The sequence below is a fragment of the Chlamydotis macqueenii genome, chromosome 4, assembly GCF_036417535.1.
Source record: "Chlamydotis macqueenii isolate bChlMac1 chromosome 4, bChlMac1.mat, whole genome shotgun sequence".
In the NCBI taxonomy this organism is placed as follows: domain Eukaryota; kingdom Metazoa; phylum Chordata; class Aves; order Otidiformes; family Otididae; genus Chlamydotis; species Chlamydotis macqueenii.
Window position 1 is genome coordinate 42,628,980 of NC_141559.1, and position 18,714 is coordinate 42,647,693.

Consider the following 18,714-nt stretch of genomic DNA (forward strand, 5'->3'; position numbering starts at 1 on the left):
AATTTTAAATATTATGAATACAGGTGAAATGAGGGCTTTATGCAGCATGTAAAATGACTAGAAGTCATCAGAATATCCTGCCTGTGACCCAGAATCTTGTTTAAACAAACCAGAGGAACATGACCCATAAATTCTGAGAAACTTTTGCTGAACAGAAGTACTCCAAGATGCTTTTTTTTAAAATAGGTTAGACAATCTGCAAAGTCTATTTTGTGTGTCTAGTAACTGCAATATGGCATCACTTACAATTGCTTCTGAGTAAAGAGTACAGTCCAAGTAAGAACAGTCTTCTAACCAGGCAATATCAAAGTTAAAAACAATAAAACGTTTAGATTTAACTGTGAAATCCTGAATATGAGCTAGCTTCTGCTCATTTCCTTTCTGTGCAAAGATACCAGGAAAGATGCAAAATAGTATTCTTTTTCGTTTAGGCTTACATTTCAAGCATCGATCACTACAAACAGAATTATCTCAGCAATTAAGTGAGTACTGACATTAACAGTGATACTGCAGCTGAAGTCAATGGAGTTCTGTCTGCTTACCGTAACTCTGTCTTTGGCCAAGAGACTGAAAAACTGAGACTGCTCTTGTGAGCTGGTTTAAGATGAGGTCATCATCACTTTTTGCCTCTGTATATATGTACAGACACACTTGAGTAGTAAATCACATCTCTAAGCAGCAAAGTTGTTTTTATGAAAACATTCAGCTGTGCTGTTACTTAGTTACTGGGACTGTTTGGGTTTACAAATTCAGAGATAGAAGCGTGGCACAAGAAAACTACATACTTTTCAGGCCAAAAATCTGAAATTTTTGGAAGCATCAAAGTAACTTTCAGAAATTTATTCTCCCTCCACAAACTCTACAGATAGATACTATGACCTGAAAGCTTACTCTTATCATTTTATAGGACTGACAAAAGTTCTAACTTTTTGCAAGACTTCAGGTTTAGCTATAGGAAGAAGAGTTATTTAGGAAGCTGCTCAGCCCAAGTGTGTTCAAAGCAAAGACTCAGTGCAGCTACATTCAGGATGACAGCAGAAACCTCTGTCAAGAGCACCAACAGTGAGATGCAGAATTCCCACATGCGTGAAATTTTTTTCAGCTGGTGGTGTACCTTAACACGCAAAGCCTTTATCCTGCAACTTCATGACAACAGCAACAATACACAATTTTTTTGTCCCATCGCAGCCAGCTGGGGATTTGGGATCAAAATCTAACTATAGCCCAGTTTGAAAATCATAGTATTTAAATTTTAATTTTTTAATCATAGTTTCTTTCTATATGATCTCTTTCAAAGACTATTTTAATTCACTTTGCATGCTAATAAATGCTTTGATCCCCCCACATATGGACAAATCCATCCTTATCTCTGCAAGCAGCCCAAATGGATTTAATATCTAAGTAAGTACTTCATGAGATCATCATCATGTCGTGATGCTGAGGGGATCAGCCACATGCGCTGGCTGTACGAGGCAGCTGCCAAGCCCACACTGTGCAGTATGGATGGATTAACGCGTGGACTAGAAGTGCCTGCTCAGATTATGCATCTTGACAACAGACCCGATTCACTGCCTCACAATCTAGCTGTACATGCAAGGGGCAGAATTTGCTGACATTTAGCTCTTTCGCCTGAACTGGCTAAAAGAGAAAGCCCCTCCCCTGGCCCCACACACTTTTCTGTCTGAACAGAACCATGAACACCTAAGACACATCAGGCAGATGAAAACACAGCTCCTACCCCCCCCACGAAATTTCCGATCTATTCCAGACAGCACACTAATCTTTAATGTGTTTTAAAGCTTGTGACTAGTTCAGAATTAAGCCACAATTTGCCTCCTTTTACAAAAGTGATGAATATGTAAAAATAAATCTCATACTGCACTGAATCTCTCATTAAAATGTCAGTGTTTGGAACTTAATGCTCAAGTCATGCTTAGAGCAAAAAAGCCAGACTACAAGCAACAGTACCTGTACAGCAATGATTTCAGCAGCTATGTAGAGGAGGAAGATGAAGGCACTTCAATCCAACAGCATCAGGAAGGAGACTTTTTTTTTTTTCTTTCTCTTTCTTTTCTTTATAAAGGAACTGCAGTGCAAAAGGTGCAAACCCTGGGGAAGGGCCAAGTCTTGCAACCGCTGTCACTTTCTAGTTCTGTAGCAGTATAAATGGTCCAGAAACAGCTGCAGAACAAGAAATGAGGAAAAAAAAAAAAAAATAGCACATGGCCACTACTCAGAGTAATTACATCATTTACAGCAGGAGCCCTTCAAATCTCATCACACTGAACGGTTTGGGATGTTGGGGTGGGTTTTTTGATGGATTTTTTTTTTTTCCTTTAACTGTTCTGTTATGTCACAACTAAACATAGTCAAGATTATTTTTTTTTTTGGCTGATGACTCTTGACCCAGACATCACAGAATATTTCTAGAAAGGAGAAAGGAGAGCACAAAACTACATTGCCAAGGACAGGACCTTTCCCAGCTACTGCAAAAGGTGTTGAAAATACCTCATATGAGAAGACTTCCCATAAACCAGGCAACACACCTCTGTTCTATTGCAGATTAAGAACTGGTGGATTTGGGAGATGGCTTTTATCTGCAGTGTTTGAGAAACTACTAGAGTCAGTCATTTATGGAAAAGGGCCTGTCTAAAAGACAACCTGTTTTACCACACTATTCAATAGTAGAATGCACAATTCTTTTTATTATTAACTCACTTCCTCCTTACTATACTTCAGAATGTGATTCACTGAATATTTTTTTAATACACTGTTTATCTACAATAGTAGTTTTACCTTTCTTAAATTCCATATTAACTTCAGCTGTACAATCTCTGATCACTCACTAATTAATGTTTAATAACGTATAATAAATTAAAACAAAATGTAGTTCTATCAGCACAACTGTTAGTAAATCCAGAGATCTTGACCTGTATGTGAATGATATCATCGCAGGTATGGAGCAGCAGCAGCTTCCAGATCCACTTTCCACTAGGAAAATAAAGTGTAATTACATAATGTAGATTTCATTAATCTAACAAAACAGGCTTTGTTAGTTGTCTCCCTCAAAGTCCTGTAGATGAAAAGCATAACACAGTTTAAAAACTTAATAGAAGAACAAAGTAATTTTAAAATTACTATTTTTAAGCTTTTTCTGAGAAGCAAATCCATTAAATGACCAACTTCATAAAAGCAGAACAAAGTTTTAATTTGTGATTATTAGTGGTTTCTTGCAACACATAAAAATGGGTATAAGATAAAGCAAAGATACTGCTGTAACTGTCATTCTAAAAGAATTAATTTCAGGTCAGCCTATACATCCTACAAGCAGAGCTGAGGTGTCACAATTTTTCCAGTCACTAATTCCAAGGACAAGACATCAGTGATCTGTCTTTGCCCAGGGCAAGTGGCATCCAACCCTAAGGTGAAACAAAAAGAACACAGCACCTTAAGTGGGGAAAAAAAAAAAAATTGGTGTCAGTGCATCTCCACTATCCATGCTTCAGAGTACAGATTTGTCCTGGGTCCTGGCTGCTTTTGGCAAATGTCAAGTCAGAACTTGGGACTAAACTCCCAGGAAGTGTGGTTGAGCTCAATGTGGAAGTCAGAGGAAGCCAACATAGGAGCATTAATCAGCAGTTAGTACAGTAGAAATGCAGTTCCTGTTTACAAAGGATAATACAGTAAGGGGAGCTCAAATGAGTTGTCCTTTTTTGAGGCCAAACTAAGTTTATTACTTTGTCAATGAAAGTACTTCTTCATGGACAGCTTCAGCTGAATACGTCTGAATAAATAATTTCTTATGAACAAAACTCACCTCACATATTAATAATCCCCAAACAGAAAGACACCACTTTAATTAAATGAGAGATACAGGCACATGATAAGCATTACTGGAAGCCAGATAACAGAGCATTTGGAAGAAAGGCATCATGGTGCTAATAGAAACAAAGATTTTACAGAAAACTTAGTAAAAAGCTTTGCAAAACCATGTAGTAAATTAACGTAGCTAATCTAATATTTACAGATTACCTCAATACAGCTTCACTGCATAGCAGAAAGCTTAGCATGACCTCCACTCTGCCCTGATAATTACAGTGAACCATAAAAGTACAGGTGCTCTCTGTTCTATATGCCTCCCACAAAAGAGCTACACGAACCTGCAGAGAATGGGTGCAGTTCCAGTCCACTGCTAGCAGAGCCGTCTCACCATCAAAAATCATGGACGCACACTACATAGCATCTATACAAAACACACACAATGACTACATTGTTTCTTTTCTCTAGGGCTGCAAGAAGTTTTCAGTAGAAATCTACCAACTAGCTGAAAAAGATAGGATAAAAAGTCAGACTGACTGACAGCAGCAGGAAGTACATCTAGCATTCCAAATACACAGCTGGGAGATCTGCGAATTAGAATTCACAAAACATCAAAGTGCTTCGCTAATATGCTTCAGCAATACCATATAATCAGATTGCAGTTATTCCTAAACTAATAGTTGAAAATAATGCAGTGATTTCAAACCCACCAACATGCTATGCATGTAAGGCCACCTCAACAGTGTCAGCCAGCAGTCTGGGAACCAGCGAGTAACATCCCCGCAGCTCCATTTGCGCAGACGGCGTCAGCTCAGCGACATTCGTCCCCTGCACTCCCACTGACGTTATCCTAATGTGGGTATAATGATACGAAGGAAGATTTGGTGGCTTTTACTTGTATGTTGTCTCAACACGTTTGACATCTTCATACCAAATCTGGAAATTTGTTACCAGATCTCCAAGTAGCAAAGAAATTTTAGTTTTAATAACTATGACAGGAAGATTCATTCTTATTTCAGAATATGAGACTATAATGGTGAAGGACACGAAGGGAAAAAAGAAAAAGTAGGAAAAAATAGTAGAATTGGATCTGATGTATTTAAAAAGGAGTGAAAAACCCCATGATTGTAGGTTTCAGTGTTGCATTTTGTTCTATGAAATTAACAAAAAATATCCCAGATCTTAACAGATATGAGCTGTTAAAAGCATAATATACTAGAACAGTTGTGGTCACAGTCACGCTGGTGTATGGCAAGGTACAGGTAACATTTGTCACTAATGCAGTAGACATATCTATAGGAAAAAGGAGCCTTCAGCACATGGTTTGAAACTGAACGTGATGGGTGCATGAAAATAAAATGTAATCTGGGGCTTCGGCAGAGTTTTTTAAAAGCCAGTGCTCTTTAAAGTCTTCTCTCCACCACTACATTTGCCCTCACTTTTCAAACACTGATCGATTACCTGAAATAACTGAGTGTACCTGGTCTTAGAAAGTTCCATTTTCATTAGCTTTACTTAAACAAAATAGACTATACTTAAAAAAAAAAAAGTCACATAATTGTGACAGGTGATACACATTTCAGTTTCATGCAATACAACCTCTCACACTATGCAGCACATCAAACGAGGAAGATTCATCTAACAGCAGTAATCATTACAATGTATGTTTTAACAGTAGATAATAACGCAACAAAGATATTTTGAAGGCTAGGATTCAGATATCCACTTTCTATCCGAATTTCACTGAACTCACTATTGAAATCCTTTCCATCTTTAAAAATCATGCCTTATGTCCCCAAACAGCTCAGGATATGCAGACTTGGATTTTACAAACCTGGTGACCACAATGCCAGCTATCAACTTTGTATCTACAGAGGCAACTCCACTTCCCTGAAACTACAGAGACACTAACCAAGTAGTATGGATATAAGAATGCCTTAGGATAGACTGCCCTCAGGAGGCCAAAATGAAGTATCTTCATGGGATATCGGACACACTCTAACTCAGCACACCATATGTATCTGTTACCACAAAAGAAAGCCTGCAAAAGCTGTTCCTTGTGACAGCTTCTACTTACAGCTGCAATATTAAAAAAAAAAAAAAAAAAAAAAAAACACCTCACTGGCATATTGTGTGTCTTGCTAGAAACCTCCACTGATGATAATTGCAATCTGTGCCTCAAAAGTGGACCAACATAGTGAGTTCACTACAAATTCTAAGTTACAAACACACGCTTTAAGAGATAAGCAGGAGAAGTAAGGCTCCAGTGCTACTTACCAAAAGATTATAGAAGAGTTTTAAGCAATCCAGCAAATGAAGAAACATCAGATGAATAAAAAGCACATGCTCTCACTTCCACTAGGAACAGAATCACGGAAACTTTGTATGTCTAGTAAAAGAGTGAACTGAAGTTTTCAAAATTAAGTTGAGAAATCATGATAAGTCAGTCAAACACACAGCCCTACTCAAGAACACCCACATGCAAAAAAACCCCAAATATTTATATATAGCTTGGCATAAACGCTAGCAGCACAAGATGTAAAATCCAAACAATCTGGTTTTAATCAAGGACAGTGACACAACAGGCGTACCAGAAATATGATGGAAGCAAGATAAATAAGCAAGATATTGATACAAAATATATAAGAAAGTCATCAAACTAGGTATCAACACGTCAGCTCATGAAATCAAAAAAATATTGAGTTTCCAGTCCTAATAATGTAAACTCCATTGTTAGACATCATCATTACCACACAATTAAGATGACGGCAGTAGCTATGACATCCAAGGACCATAAGGCCAGTAATGTAACTGTAGTGAAAAGAGAGCAATTATCAGCAAGCTGGATCAATGTCACACTGAAGATGTCAAAATCACATTTTTTTTTATATCTTTTTTTCATGCAGCCAATCAGGGCCACCCAACTCTGGCTGCGGTCCCTGGGAGTGTACAAGACTTCAGTCAAAATGCTATTTTCAAAGACTGGCTTTGTGATGGTAACTTTTATTTCTGCAAGAACTGACCAATTTTATTAATAAAGACAGCAGTCCACGACTGCAGACTTCCATAAAAAAAGAGCAACATAAAATAAGAAAATATGCTAAAATGAAACCAAAAAAGTAAAAAAACCTAAGATGCAATGCTTGACAATACCACTAGGATTGCAGGCACTGAACTTCAGTACTATGACTTTAAATCCATGTACCAAATTAAACTTTTTTTGTGGGGAGGGGGAAGAAGCTGACATGGACTAAAAGCTACTAGACCAGCAGTCTAGTTTTAGCAGTCAAATGGAATCTGTCACTGAATGTAACATTTACAGACAGATCAGAGCGTAGAGGAACAGTTTACAGAAGTGCATGGAAACTGAACACCACCTTAGGAACAAGTACTGTGCCTGAATAAGACAAGATTATCAAAATAAAAAGCAAAGAGCTCAGGGGAGGCAAGGCCTGAGAAAAACAAACAAAGAAGCAAACAAACTTTGAACAAAACCCTAAATCAGTTTTTGGTACTGTGCAGGAACTTGAGCAGAACCCCTACAGGCAACTCATTGAAGGTTTTACCCCTCAGAGCAAAACATCAGAAGAGGGTACAGAGGAACGAGTGACAAACAGCCAGGGCTGGGGGCTATCACGCCCTAATTCTAAATGAAATCAAGTAACTTGATTACAGTGTGACATTTTGGGGTTAAAACTACCTCATTATCTAATGACTAGAATCTGGCAAAAGTGACAGCAAGCTTTTGGGAGTTTTGTGGGTGGAAATATCATTTGTTTTTTAAGAAGAGATGCCAGAGGGATCCAGGGAACTACAGAGCAAACTGCCAGAAATTGTTCTAAAGCCATGAAAAGAACCAGATAAACACAGTGAGGGAAGACAGTGTTGCTTTTGCAAAGGAAAGTCATGTTTGATAAACACTTTAGAGTTCTTCTAAAGACTAAAAAGAGATGAGAGTAAGGACATCTAATACAGCATGCTTGAAATTCTAAAAGGCATCTGACACATTCCCTTGCCAAAGACCATTAAAGATGCTGTGCTGCCAAGAGAAGTTGTCACATCAGTAAATTGTCTCAAGACAGAAGAGAAAGGGTACGAATCAGCAGCTGTTCTTTCCTAAGGACATGGACCGCCAAGCAAACACCACAGGCACCTGTGCTGGGGGTAGCAAAGTACAACCTGTTCGTAAGGGTTCTGAGACAGCAACTTCTGAAGCCCACAGTATATTCCAGTAACACTAAGTTACTCAAAGTAGTAAAGGGATAAAGGAATTAAACAAAAAAAAAAAAATGCAGAACCATTTCACTGAGCAACCAGGTGTTAAAACCAGCAGAATAAATTCACTGTAGATAAATGAGAACAATTGACGCTGGGGAAAATACAAAAAAAAAAAATCAGTCCTAGATACATATATAAGGAAATGGGCTCCAAGTTGACTATTAATTATTCAGGACTGAGTTACTGTTCTCACATGGCTTCTGAAAACATGAATGTAAAGGTTATGAAAAGGCAAAACAATAAGGCATTATTTTTTGAAGTAATATAAAACACAACACAAAACATCCTATTTTTTTTTAGAGAAATCCCGAATGAATACTGCGAGTGGTTCCACCCGCTCCTCCCTCCTTGAGAAACTGGGAAAGTAAAGGACAACAAAGATGACGTAAGGTACAAAAGAGGTTTCCAGCAACAAGCAACTAAAAGAAACATGACTCTTCAGTTTTAAATAGAAACAACCGAGGCAGGCAGGAGATGATAGAGGTCTGCAAATTCAAGAGTGACACAGAGAGCACGAAGGGTTGTTATAATGTCTCATCGAATTAAGACCTCAACCAGAGCTATCAAATGGCAGACTCAAACATATCAATCACAAATTGCTGGAGGTGCAAGAGTCTTCTAAGGAGATGTCACCACACACTTGATGTGTTACCTGCCCTACACATTCACTGCTTCCACTGTCTGAGACATCACACCAGGCCAGACAGAACCCTCGTCTGACAGATACTGCTTCTTAGAGTAGATGTACACAGTAAACGCTGAAATGGATTACTGTTTCTAAATAGTTTTCAGTTCTAATTTACCTGTTCGAAGAAAAGGGAAAAAAAAAGTTTCTGCGAGAAACTGCTAGAAGTTTCTCCTTTGTCCAGTGGACTTGGCCAGCTCCAGGGTGGAGCCACTGCTGGTGAGGGCTGAGCCAGTTTTTGATGGTGAGAACACCTCTGTGATAATGTATTGAAGAACAGGGGAAAAAAACCTGAAGTGCGGGGAGAGAGGGTGAGGTGTGGGCCACGTGGGCCTTGTGGCTCTCTGGGCCCAGCCTGGCCCAGCCGAAAGAAGAGACCACAGGAGAGAAGAGAGGATATGGGAGAGAACATGAGGGGCATCTGCCTGAGACCAATTGTGAAGAATTTCTTGTGAGAGGAACGGCTGCAGATGCCAAGGTCAGAAGGAGGGGGAGCAGTCACGCTGCTCCTGGCAGATTCCCCTGCAGCCCGTGGTGCAGCCCATGGTGAGGCCGGTTGTCCCCCTGCCGCCCATGGAGGAGCAGAGATCCACCTACAGCCCAAGGAGGACCCCACATGGGGGTAGGGGAAGCGTGTGAGGAGTCCTCTCCTTGAGGAAGAAGGAGCAGCAGAAACAATGTGATGAACAGACTGCAACGCCCACCCCTCTGTGCCGCTCAGGGGAAGGAGGTGGAGATAGTCAGGAATGAAGTTAAGCCCAGAAAGAGGGGAGGGGTGGGGGGGAAGGTGTTTCTTAAGCTCTATTTTTGTCTCTCATTATCCTACTTTGATTTTATTGTTAATAAATTGAATTTGCTTCCCCAAATCAAGTCTATTTTGCCTGTAATGGTAACTGTTGAATGATCTCTCCCTGTCCTTATCTCAAACTTTGAGCCTTTTTGTTATATTATCGCTCTCCTATTCCCTCAGAGGGTGGGGAGGGTGAGCGAGTGAGGGTGTAGTGCTTAGTCCCGAGTGGGGCTAAACTATGACAAGGTTTTAAAAAAACATTTATTTATCTATTTGTTTATTTCCTCCCTCCACTAAGAGGAAATTATATTTAGTCTCTTAATTTTGGCTTCTAGTCAAGATATGTCGCATGGGCTTTGCCTGTAAAATACTAAGGAGAGGGATGGGCAGCAGTCAAGTTACTGACATTATTACTTGACTAGAAAAATGGGAGTACCAGCTGTCCTTCCTCACCTTCAGTGCCCTCAGAAAAAAATTCATCTATTCTCTGGCCAATTCCTCCTATCAAAGAGCAACCGAATTAGCAATTATATTTTTGGTGCAAAGACACATAAGACACATAACTTTTCACAGCAAATACAACCATCTCTCTACAAAGAGATAATAGTAAGATAAGGACCCTTGAAAGGCCTACCGTTAGTGGTATTTCATATTCCAAAGTGAGCAACACAACCAACTGTAAAATCCCCTGAATATACAATCATTCCTTCTAATATTTCTCAATACACACCTGTGAGAAGCTTGAACATGCACTGTCTTCTGGCACAAAGACAAAATTTCTCAGTTGCACAAATGAAGAAAATCTCAGACTTTAAAGACTCACAGTTATCATCAGTGAGATCTCTTCTTTCTGTACTTCGGTTTGTGCCAAGATGGGAAGTAATTTCAAAAGCTGAATCAACATCTGGATCATGATGCAATGAACACTGGAGCTAAGAAGTGAAGGTCTTAAACCACATTCATAGATAGTTTTCTTCAGAGGTGATAACAACATCAATTATCAAAAATTACTTGATCCCAATAGAAAAGCCTGAGGTCAAATTTTTGGTAATTTTTCAGCAAGAGAGGAACACTCAAGATCATTTACAGTTGAATAATTACTCTGCTTCAAAAGCTGCTTTGAATAAAATAAATGGCTATTTTATTGACTATACATACATATTAAAGAGCATCAACATAACATAGTTGAATCGAGTGTTGAAGAAGATATAGAGCAATACACCTTGACTTCACGCTCTGGAAGTGATACATGTTTTCTAAACATCTACTGAGTCAGTGAAAAGTCTTTTATGTGGCAAGGTCTGCAACTGTACTGCTCACCAGCACATGTGCAGCTCAAACTCAGAATATTACAGAATTAGCAACGCCAGTGACCAACCAAGAGTCTGTCACAGGACGGACACAGGCAAGTGCTACTGGATTAAATAAGTGCTGGATGGAACTAAGCAGGTTTTGTCTTTATAAAAACACACTGCATATAATTAAATCTCCTAAAGGCAATGTAGGTATGCTGACGATCTAGAAGCTTCTAGCTTTGTAGTTTTAGCTACAAACAAACAAAAACCAAAGGAAACTCCTTGCTACTTTGTAGAGACTAACTGATAAGAATAAAAAAATTATGCAGTTCGCAATCTTCACCCTACATGAAGAACCTCGGGCAATGATGTCTGCCAACAGATAAACATGCCTTCATACTCTCTTAACCTTTGTGTAACATGATCATTAGAATAAAATCTCCACTCTATCCCAAATTGGAAAACACGGCTTTATAAAAATATAGTGCTTTAAAAAGGTATCAGCATGTTATTTAAAAACTGTCACCGTATCAAAACCAGATCTTTTTGAAATTGTTACATACACAGACTTCATAACAGCAAATGGACTTTCAGGTAGCTAAACATACACACTGGACTTTACCACTGCTGAATTTCTCCTGACTAAATAATATCAAGTCAATTACATATATCAATCTTCAACTGATTTCCACTCCTCCCTTTAATTAATATATATTTATATATTACTATCATGACATTTAAGTAGGTACTTATTCAAGGTAGTATTTAAGTCATAAGCTGCAAGCCTCCATCTACAACTAGAGTACTCCCTGTAACATAAGGGGACTCTAGAAGAAAGACAACAGCTTGTGCAACTTCACGAGGCTCTCCAAATCTTCCAAGGAGAATCGCTTTCTTCAACTGATCTTCTTCCAAATGAGCAGTCATCTCTGTGTGAATAAAGCCTAAGAGAGGAGAGAAACTCAAAGAGTGACCTAACCTTCAAATAAATTTCTCTAGCAGATTTTCCCTGGAATCCTCCAAAGTGAAATCTATCACCAGGATTCAGCACCAGCTACCTAAGTCTAAGAAGTCAGTCCACATAATTTTATAGCTGAGGCCAATTTTTTACTCAATCAATAAAATGCCTTCCCGTTTTGGAAGCACTGCTCTAATAATCAACATGCAGAGATCTATACAAGTCCATAAAAGGAAAAAAAAAAAAAAAAGAAAAAAAAAACTTGGGTCCCAAAGCCCTATTTAGTATAACTTTTTTGAAAGACAAAATACAGTAATTTCCAAAACATTCTAAATAAAAAAAAAAAGAGTATTAAATCTCTGGCAAGAAATCACTACAGCTTGCAAGTGTTTCTATTATATTTTAAAACTTATGACAGCACTTGCATAATATTTCAAATATTTCTTGGCATTTTTGAAGGCCATTTCTTTACAATTTTCAGTTATCTGAGATTCAGTTTTCCCACTACTGCACCTCTCTTCGCATAAGCTGCAGCTTCAGAAAGAGCTGACATTATCTGCTTTCTAGCTGCCACCAAGAAGGGGAAGTCCTGCCTAGTTCACAAGCTGAACTGGTTCATGTAGAGGTCTGACAGGCATTAGAGCTAGCACAAGGTGAGTAGAGTATATAGCTATAAGTGGAAAAAGTCAGAAAAGACTTCCTTAAGGGTTGTTGTTTGCTTGGACTAGATTGTCTTCTGAAATCACAGCCTTGTCCTCACAGAACTTTGCTTCCAGACTCTCTCCTTCTACTACAGGGATAGACAGGGATGCTTTCATGCCAGCTTCCCGTGGTCTTTCATGTTTCTTTAATAACAAATAAGCATTCTCTAGCAGCAGACAAGGGTAGCTCTCTGTATATAATTAGTTCTAATCCTTCCATCTGCAAGGACAGCAGGTTTTGAAGGAAGAACAAAGCAAAAAAAAGACATCTATTATGTGATAAAGGACAGAGGAACAGGTAGACACAATCTTCTCAATTTCTCAGTGTTCCCTTAAAAAGACTGAAGGTTCTGTAAAAGAATGCACTATACTTTCAACTGGAGAAAAAAAGAGATTAAAAATACGTACTTACAAAAGTTGAAGAAAATAATAGCAATTTGTCTTAAGTTACTTTCAGAGTACAGCAAATATACAGCGGTCTTGATGATCAGCATTGCAACAGTAGGAACTTCCCAAAAACTAACCTGGAGCAACCACGTTGACCCGAATTTGCTTTTTTGCTACTTCTTTAGCAAGAGAGCGTGAAAATCCAACTAATCCTGCTTTGGTAGCACTGTATACACTTTGACCGGAGTTGCCTTTAAGACCTACAATACTTCCTAAAAATAAAGAAACATCAAAGAGAAGAAACGATTAAATGACTAATTTGAAGCCTTTATCATTTATCATTTTAGTTTTAAATTTGGATTGGAAAATGAGATTACAAGAAAAGGAATTAAAAGTATATTACTAAATATTACCTTATAGCCTACTGCTAGTATAAGCAAATCCCTCAATTATCTGTGATTTTTGTGGAATCCATATATCTATGTTGACCAATGGGTATCAGGAGAGTAAAATGAAGAGCTTTCTAAAAAAAATATTCTTGCTCAGAAAAAAAAAACCACAGCTGTACCTAGTTGATTCTTAGTCAATAACTAGCAGCTGGTAGATTTAGCTACTGAAAGAGCTGATGAAGAAATTCTTTTTTTCAATGAAACATAAGTTCTGATGTGTTTATTAATGAAACAATACGGTTTTACATTCAGAAGCTGCTGAAATTACACAGAAGAATAAGCATTCATAAAAAAAATACACAATACAAAGAAAATTGTCGATTGTAACAAGTTAACATTTCAACATATTACATCTGCTAAACCCTTCTAGAATCCCACTGATTAGACAAGCAACTTACCTATATTGACAATAGCACCTCCCTGTTGTTGAATCATGCTTTTTACAGCAGCTTTGCATGTCAACATTGTTCCCAAAAGGTTGGTGTGAATCTGGGCTATCATATCTTCCGTTTTGGTTCTCAGTAGCAAGCCATCCCTGACAAACAGACCAAAAAAAACCAAATGAACCGACTGAACAATCACAATGATCATATGTACTCAAAATAATACATAACTGATTAATGGATATTAATGGGGATTTATATGATTCTATACATTCTAGCATTCAAAATTATGACATTACAAGGATAACACATACCAAGAAAAAAAAGTTAGCTATGCTTCTGGCAACAAAGCCCCCTTTGCAGAGAGCTATCAAACATTATTTTGGGCCATTTCAGAGAGAAGAAGTGGGAAAAAAGAGGAGTAGAGGGAGAACTCAAACTCGGAACTCAGAAACTATAGTGAAAGCTATATCACATGTTGGAATTTTACCATTATCAGGAACAAAATACCAGTGAGTGCATATACTGGTTTCACTTGTACTCATTAACAATACTCTTGCTAAATGCAAAGGCCCTTAGCACCATACAATAAGATGCTGTCACCTAAGATGACATATAATCTTAGAATGAATAACTAACCTGTTGATCCCAGCTGCATTAACTAAGTAGTTAATAGGACCTAAATTCCTCTGCATCTCCTCAAAAGTATTTTGGACTTCTTGTTCGCTGGATACATCACAGCTAAGTGCCAGATGTCCTGCTATATTGAAATAAAGGCACATCATAGTAAGAGTAAAATATGGTATTCCATTCATAAACCTTCTTCAGAATTTATCAACTCAACTGCAAAAACAGATGTTGAACTAGCTATAATTTGAGGAACCCATTTAATCTCCTGAGAATTGAATAAGGAGAATTTTCAAATATTGTATTGATTAGTTATATGACAATTTCATGTTTTATATTTTTGGCCTTTTGAAATCTGAAGTTCAGTGTGAGCAGACTGGTCTCCATTCTGGCTTGGCCAGGAGCTAAGGATGATTCAACTCATACCACCTCCCTGTTCTGACCTTGAATAATTCCTTTAATCTTACAATTCATATCTTGCGGACACAATAGGTATCCTTTCCCAAAGGATATTGTGAAAACAAAATTGTACTGATACAGCTTTTCTTTCCAATTACCCAGCCTTTATTTTCATTTTCATCCAGTTAAACAAAGAGGTTTATTTAACGACTTACTACTTTTACAAGCTACCTAAGCACTGGACACCGAATAAATAATTGCAAAGCAGCATACATACCACCAAGACTACGTGCAGTGGTTTGGGCTACTTCCAGATTTCTAGCAACGATTGCCAGGCGGCAGCCTTTTTGTGCCAGTAATTCTGCAACAGCTTTTCCTATTCCTCGGGATCCTCCAAAAATGGCACAAACCTTGCCCATCTTCAAAAATAATTAACAAATTGCAAATATATAATGAATTTCAGGTCCAGTATAGCAAGAGAATAACCAACATCACAGCCCGTACTAGTTTATAACACTCTAATATCAGATTATAGATTTTGTGATGTGTTAATTTTTTGTTCACCAAAAAAGAAATATTTCAACCAAACAGGATACTGCTTCTACAAATCCAAGTTAATTCTTAATGATTTCTGAACTAGTAAAAAAATTATGCAGGTAATCAAGCATTTCAACACTAGTATTATGATAACTCCTATTCAATTGATGAAATATGTGATTTATATATCTAAAGGGCACAACGAATCATTCAGCTGTCTATTCAAAGCTAACGTAGTAGTTGTAACTATATCGCCCTTGCAAGCACGACTCCCCTACTGAAGTCATTTAGCCTCAAGGTCTCACTTCATCCTAAGCATCGTGTTGGACATCCACATTGCAAACTGTACTGAGAAGAATTTGATAGTGTTGTATTTACACTAGTTTAACACTAAGTTACACTACATAATACTATGTTTTAACACTAGCCCTAGGTTCTTTTGTTTCTGCTTTTGAAGAAAAAAAAAAAAGCTTTTTGAACTGTGAAATGATTCTGAAGTAGCTATCTCAGATGTTTAGGAAAGAGTGTAAGAAGAAAGTACTTGTGTAGAATTATATTTTATTCTGCAACCTCTAGAAACCAATTAGTTTTGGGATTTTCTGAGGAGCCAGAGGCAGAATCTAAGCAATAGTAATGAATCTCTTTTCCATCTGTTTGAATAAATCCTTTTTTAACTCAATTATACTTTGTCTCCATTACATCCTGAGGCAAAGAGTTTCATTATTTGTGGAAAAGTACTTCCTTTTGTTCTTAATTTGCTTTCTGATTAGATAATACTATGGTTGGGATGTTGGTTCATGAGAAGCTGGACATGACCTGGCAATGTGCGCACTTGCAGACCAGAAAGCCAACCGCATCCTGGGCTGCATCAAAAGAAGCATGGCCAGCAGGTGAAGGGAGCTGATTCTGCCCCCTCTACTCTGCCCTGGTGAGACCCCACCTGGAATACTGCATCCAGCTCTGGAGCCCCCAACATAAGAAGGTGTGGACCTGTTGGAGAGAGTCCAGAGGAGGGCCACAAAGATGATTACAGGGCTGGAGCACCTCTTCTATGAGGACAGGCTGAGAGAGTTGGGGTTGTTCAGCCTGGAGAGGAGAAGGCTCCAGGGAGACCTTATAGCAGTCTTCCAGTACCTCAAGGGGGCCTACAGGAAAGATGGAGAGGGACTTTTGACAGGGGCATGTAGTGACAGGACAGGGGGTAATGGCTTTAAACCGAAAGAGAATAGGTTTAGATTAGACATAAGGAAGACATCCTCCACTATGGGAGTGGTGAGGCACTGGAACAGGTTGCCCAGAGAAGTTGTGAATGCCCCATCCCTGGAAGTGTTCAAGGCCAGACTGGATGGGGCTTCAAGTGACCTGGTCTAGTGGACGGTGTCCCTGCCCATGGCACTGGGGCTGGAACTGGATGATCTTTAAGATCCCTTCCAACCTAAACCATTTATGATTCTGTTACTTTTATTTGAAATGTGGAATAATATAGATTAGGAGGGATCCCTGTAAGTCATCTTTTCTCCAAGATAACCTGCCACCACCCCTCAGCAATGTCAAGTGAACCATCTTATACTGTTTATAAATCCTGTCAGACCTGTATGGATTTTCCAAATAATCCTGAACACGCTTAGCTACAGAGGACCCAAAAGGCTGCCTGTGGGGAGAGAACTTACTTAAAATGTATCATTTTACCCTTCCTGGTCTCTTTGAGAAGGGAAAAAGTCTTAGTGACTCTACCACTCTGGGAAAGAACAGCTGAAGTCCCTTGTGCATTAAGGAGGTTCTGGAACACAAGGCCTATTTCCAACGCAGCAACATACTATTTGGGTTTTAGCACAACGGAGCCACGCGCTTTGGAGCTGTGACTTGGGAGAAAAAAAAAAAAAACAAACCTGCAGTAACCCTATATTCCCTGGGCAAGTTAAGGTAGGGAAAAACCAGTACCTTTTCAGCAACAGGCTCTTCTAGGTCGCCCCACAGCGCACAGACGGCCGCCCGTGCCACCTTTGCCCTCCTCTTTCAGAACGAACGATTTAACCCGTGACCAGCCGGGCTCCAACGGCGCACAGCCCCGCACGGCGGGAGGGCGACTCCCCGTAACCGCGACGCGGAACGCCGCCGCCAGCCCCCACCCTCAAGGTCCACCCGCCCTCCCCTCTCGGCAAACCAATTTGATTCCCCCCCCTTTTTTGGGGCTCCCTCCGACCCGGGGCGGCGCTTCCCCACCACCACCCCCTGCCGAGTCCCTATGGCTGAAAGAGCCGCCCCGCCCCCCGCCAGGGGGCGGCCGGGCGCGCGCCCGCGCTGCGGGACCCCGCGCCGCCCGGGGCGGCGGGAAAGCAGCAGCCGCCGCCCGCCCGATGGCCGCGGGGCGGCCGCGCTCACCCTGCGTTCCCTCCTCCGGGGCGGGGCGGCGCAGCGGGAGGGCGGGAGGCAGGGCCTGCCGGCGGCGCGCCTCAGCACGGCTGCCGCTCCCGGCCCGGCGGTCGGGCTGAAGGTGGAGCCCGCGGCACGGAGAGCGGGGCGCGGCGCCGGCTGGGAGCCCGCGCCCCCCTCCGCTCCCGCCGCGGGGCATGCCGGGAGGCGCAGTCCTCGCGTGGTGGCGGGGCGGCCCGCTACCGGCCCGAGCCAAGAGCGGGCACTCGTGCCCGCGTTCCCAAAATCGGGACCGGTGGCGCGCCACAGGAGGCTGATAGAAAAACCAGCTTTTATGTGTATTTCAGTTTACCTTCTGGTTTCCTTACTGAGGCTCTCTCCCCCCCCCAGCACCGTGACGGTTCAGCCCTGAGCTGCACAGAGGTGCCACGAGATTTGGAAATAGAATAGTGTATGATGTAACCCACCTGTTTGCAGAAGCCATTATTGCTGGTAATGGCCATAAAGGGAGCCCATGTCGTGCCCAGGCAGGGCCACCGCCATGGCCCCCACCGCCAGAACGGCTTTCAGACCTGCACGCACCTGCCTTCCCCTCAGAGCCCACACATGGGCAGGCCCTTCTGCTTTCACTTTACACTTTCCGATTTTAAACTATGTTTTACATCTAGGCAGCTAGACAACATCCCTCGTAGCCACTTGTACCATGCTTCCCACCTAGGAATTTATAAAGGCCACGAAGTGGCTGCCTCGCTCCGAACTGCAGCTCGGTCTCCTGTCCTTGTTTCCCCTTTCACGTACAAAAAGGTGTTTCATATGTAGACACATACGAGCAGAGGAGCAAGGATTTTGGCTCCTTCATTTTCACATGTCCTTGGCTCAGAACCCCCTAGGACCTTGTGTGAGGGATTGCTATACCAGTAGAGTTAGACCAGAAACACTGAAAGGTAGATAAAGCCAAAATACTGAAACACCCTTGAGAGCTCCTGCTTAGTAACCAAAATAAGTTTCATGATATGCAATTAAACTAATATAA

General features: G+C 40.5%; 1 protein-coding gene across 3 annotated transcripts; it reads right to left on the reverse strand.

The window, feature by feature from the left end:
* Positions 1 to 10,687: 10,687 nt before the first annotated feature.
* CBR4 (carbonyl reductase 4) lies at positions 10,688 to 17,800 on the reverse strand. Of its 3 annotated transcripts, none has more exons than XM_086746813.1 (6): positions 17,691 to 17,800; positions 15,049 to 15,190; positions 14,385 to 14,505; positions 13,761 to 13,897; positions 13,051 to 13,185; positions 10,688 to 11,811 (listed from the first exon to the last, which is right to left on the reverse strand). In XM_086746813.1, the coding sequence occupies exons 2-6, from the start codon at positions 15,188 to 15,190 to the stop codon at positions 11,633 to 11,635; spliced, it is 714 nt and encodes a 237-aa protein (XP_086602939.1). In that variant the 5' UTR covers positions 17,691 to 17,800; the 3' UTR covers positions 10,688 to 11,632. The 3 variants fall into 3 exon arrangements, with proteins under 3 accessions (XP_086602939.1, XP_086602940.1, XP_086602938.1); XM_086746814.1 differs by lacking the exon at positions 17,691 to 17,800 and adding an exon at positions 17,250 to 17,400 and having other exon boundaries at positions 14,385 to 14,502; XM_086746812.1 differs by lacking the exon at positions 17,691 to 17,800 and adding an exon at positions 17,250 to 17,400.
* Positions 17,801 to 18,714: the final 914 nt, after the last annotated feature.

Excerpts from the sequence above, each read along its gene's own strand:
- CBR4 (XM_086746813.1), bottom strand. The coding sequence starts at position 15,190 with ATGGGCAAGGTTTGTGCCATTTTTGGAGGATCCCGAGGAATAGGAAAA. Across the intron at positions 14,506-15,048 it reads CACTGCACGTAGTCTTGGTG|CAGGACATCTGGCACTTAGC; the intron begins GTATGTATGCTG and ends ATTTCAATATAG. Across the intron at positions 13,186-13,760 it reads AGGTGCTATTGTCAATATAG|GAAGTATTGTAGGTCTTAAA; the intron begins GTAAGTTGCTTG and ends CTTTATTTTTAG.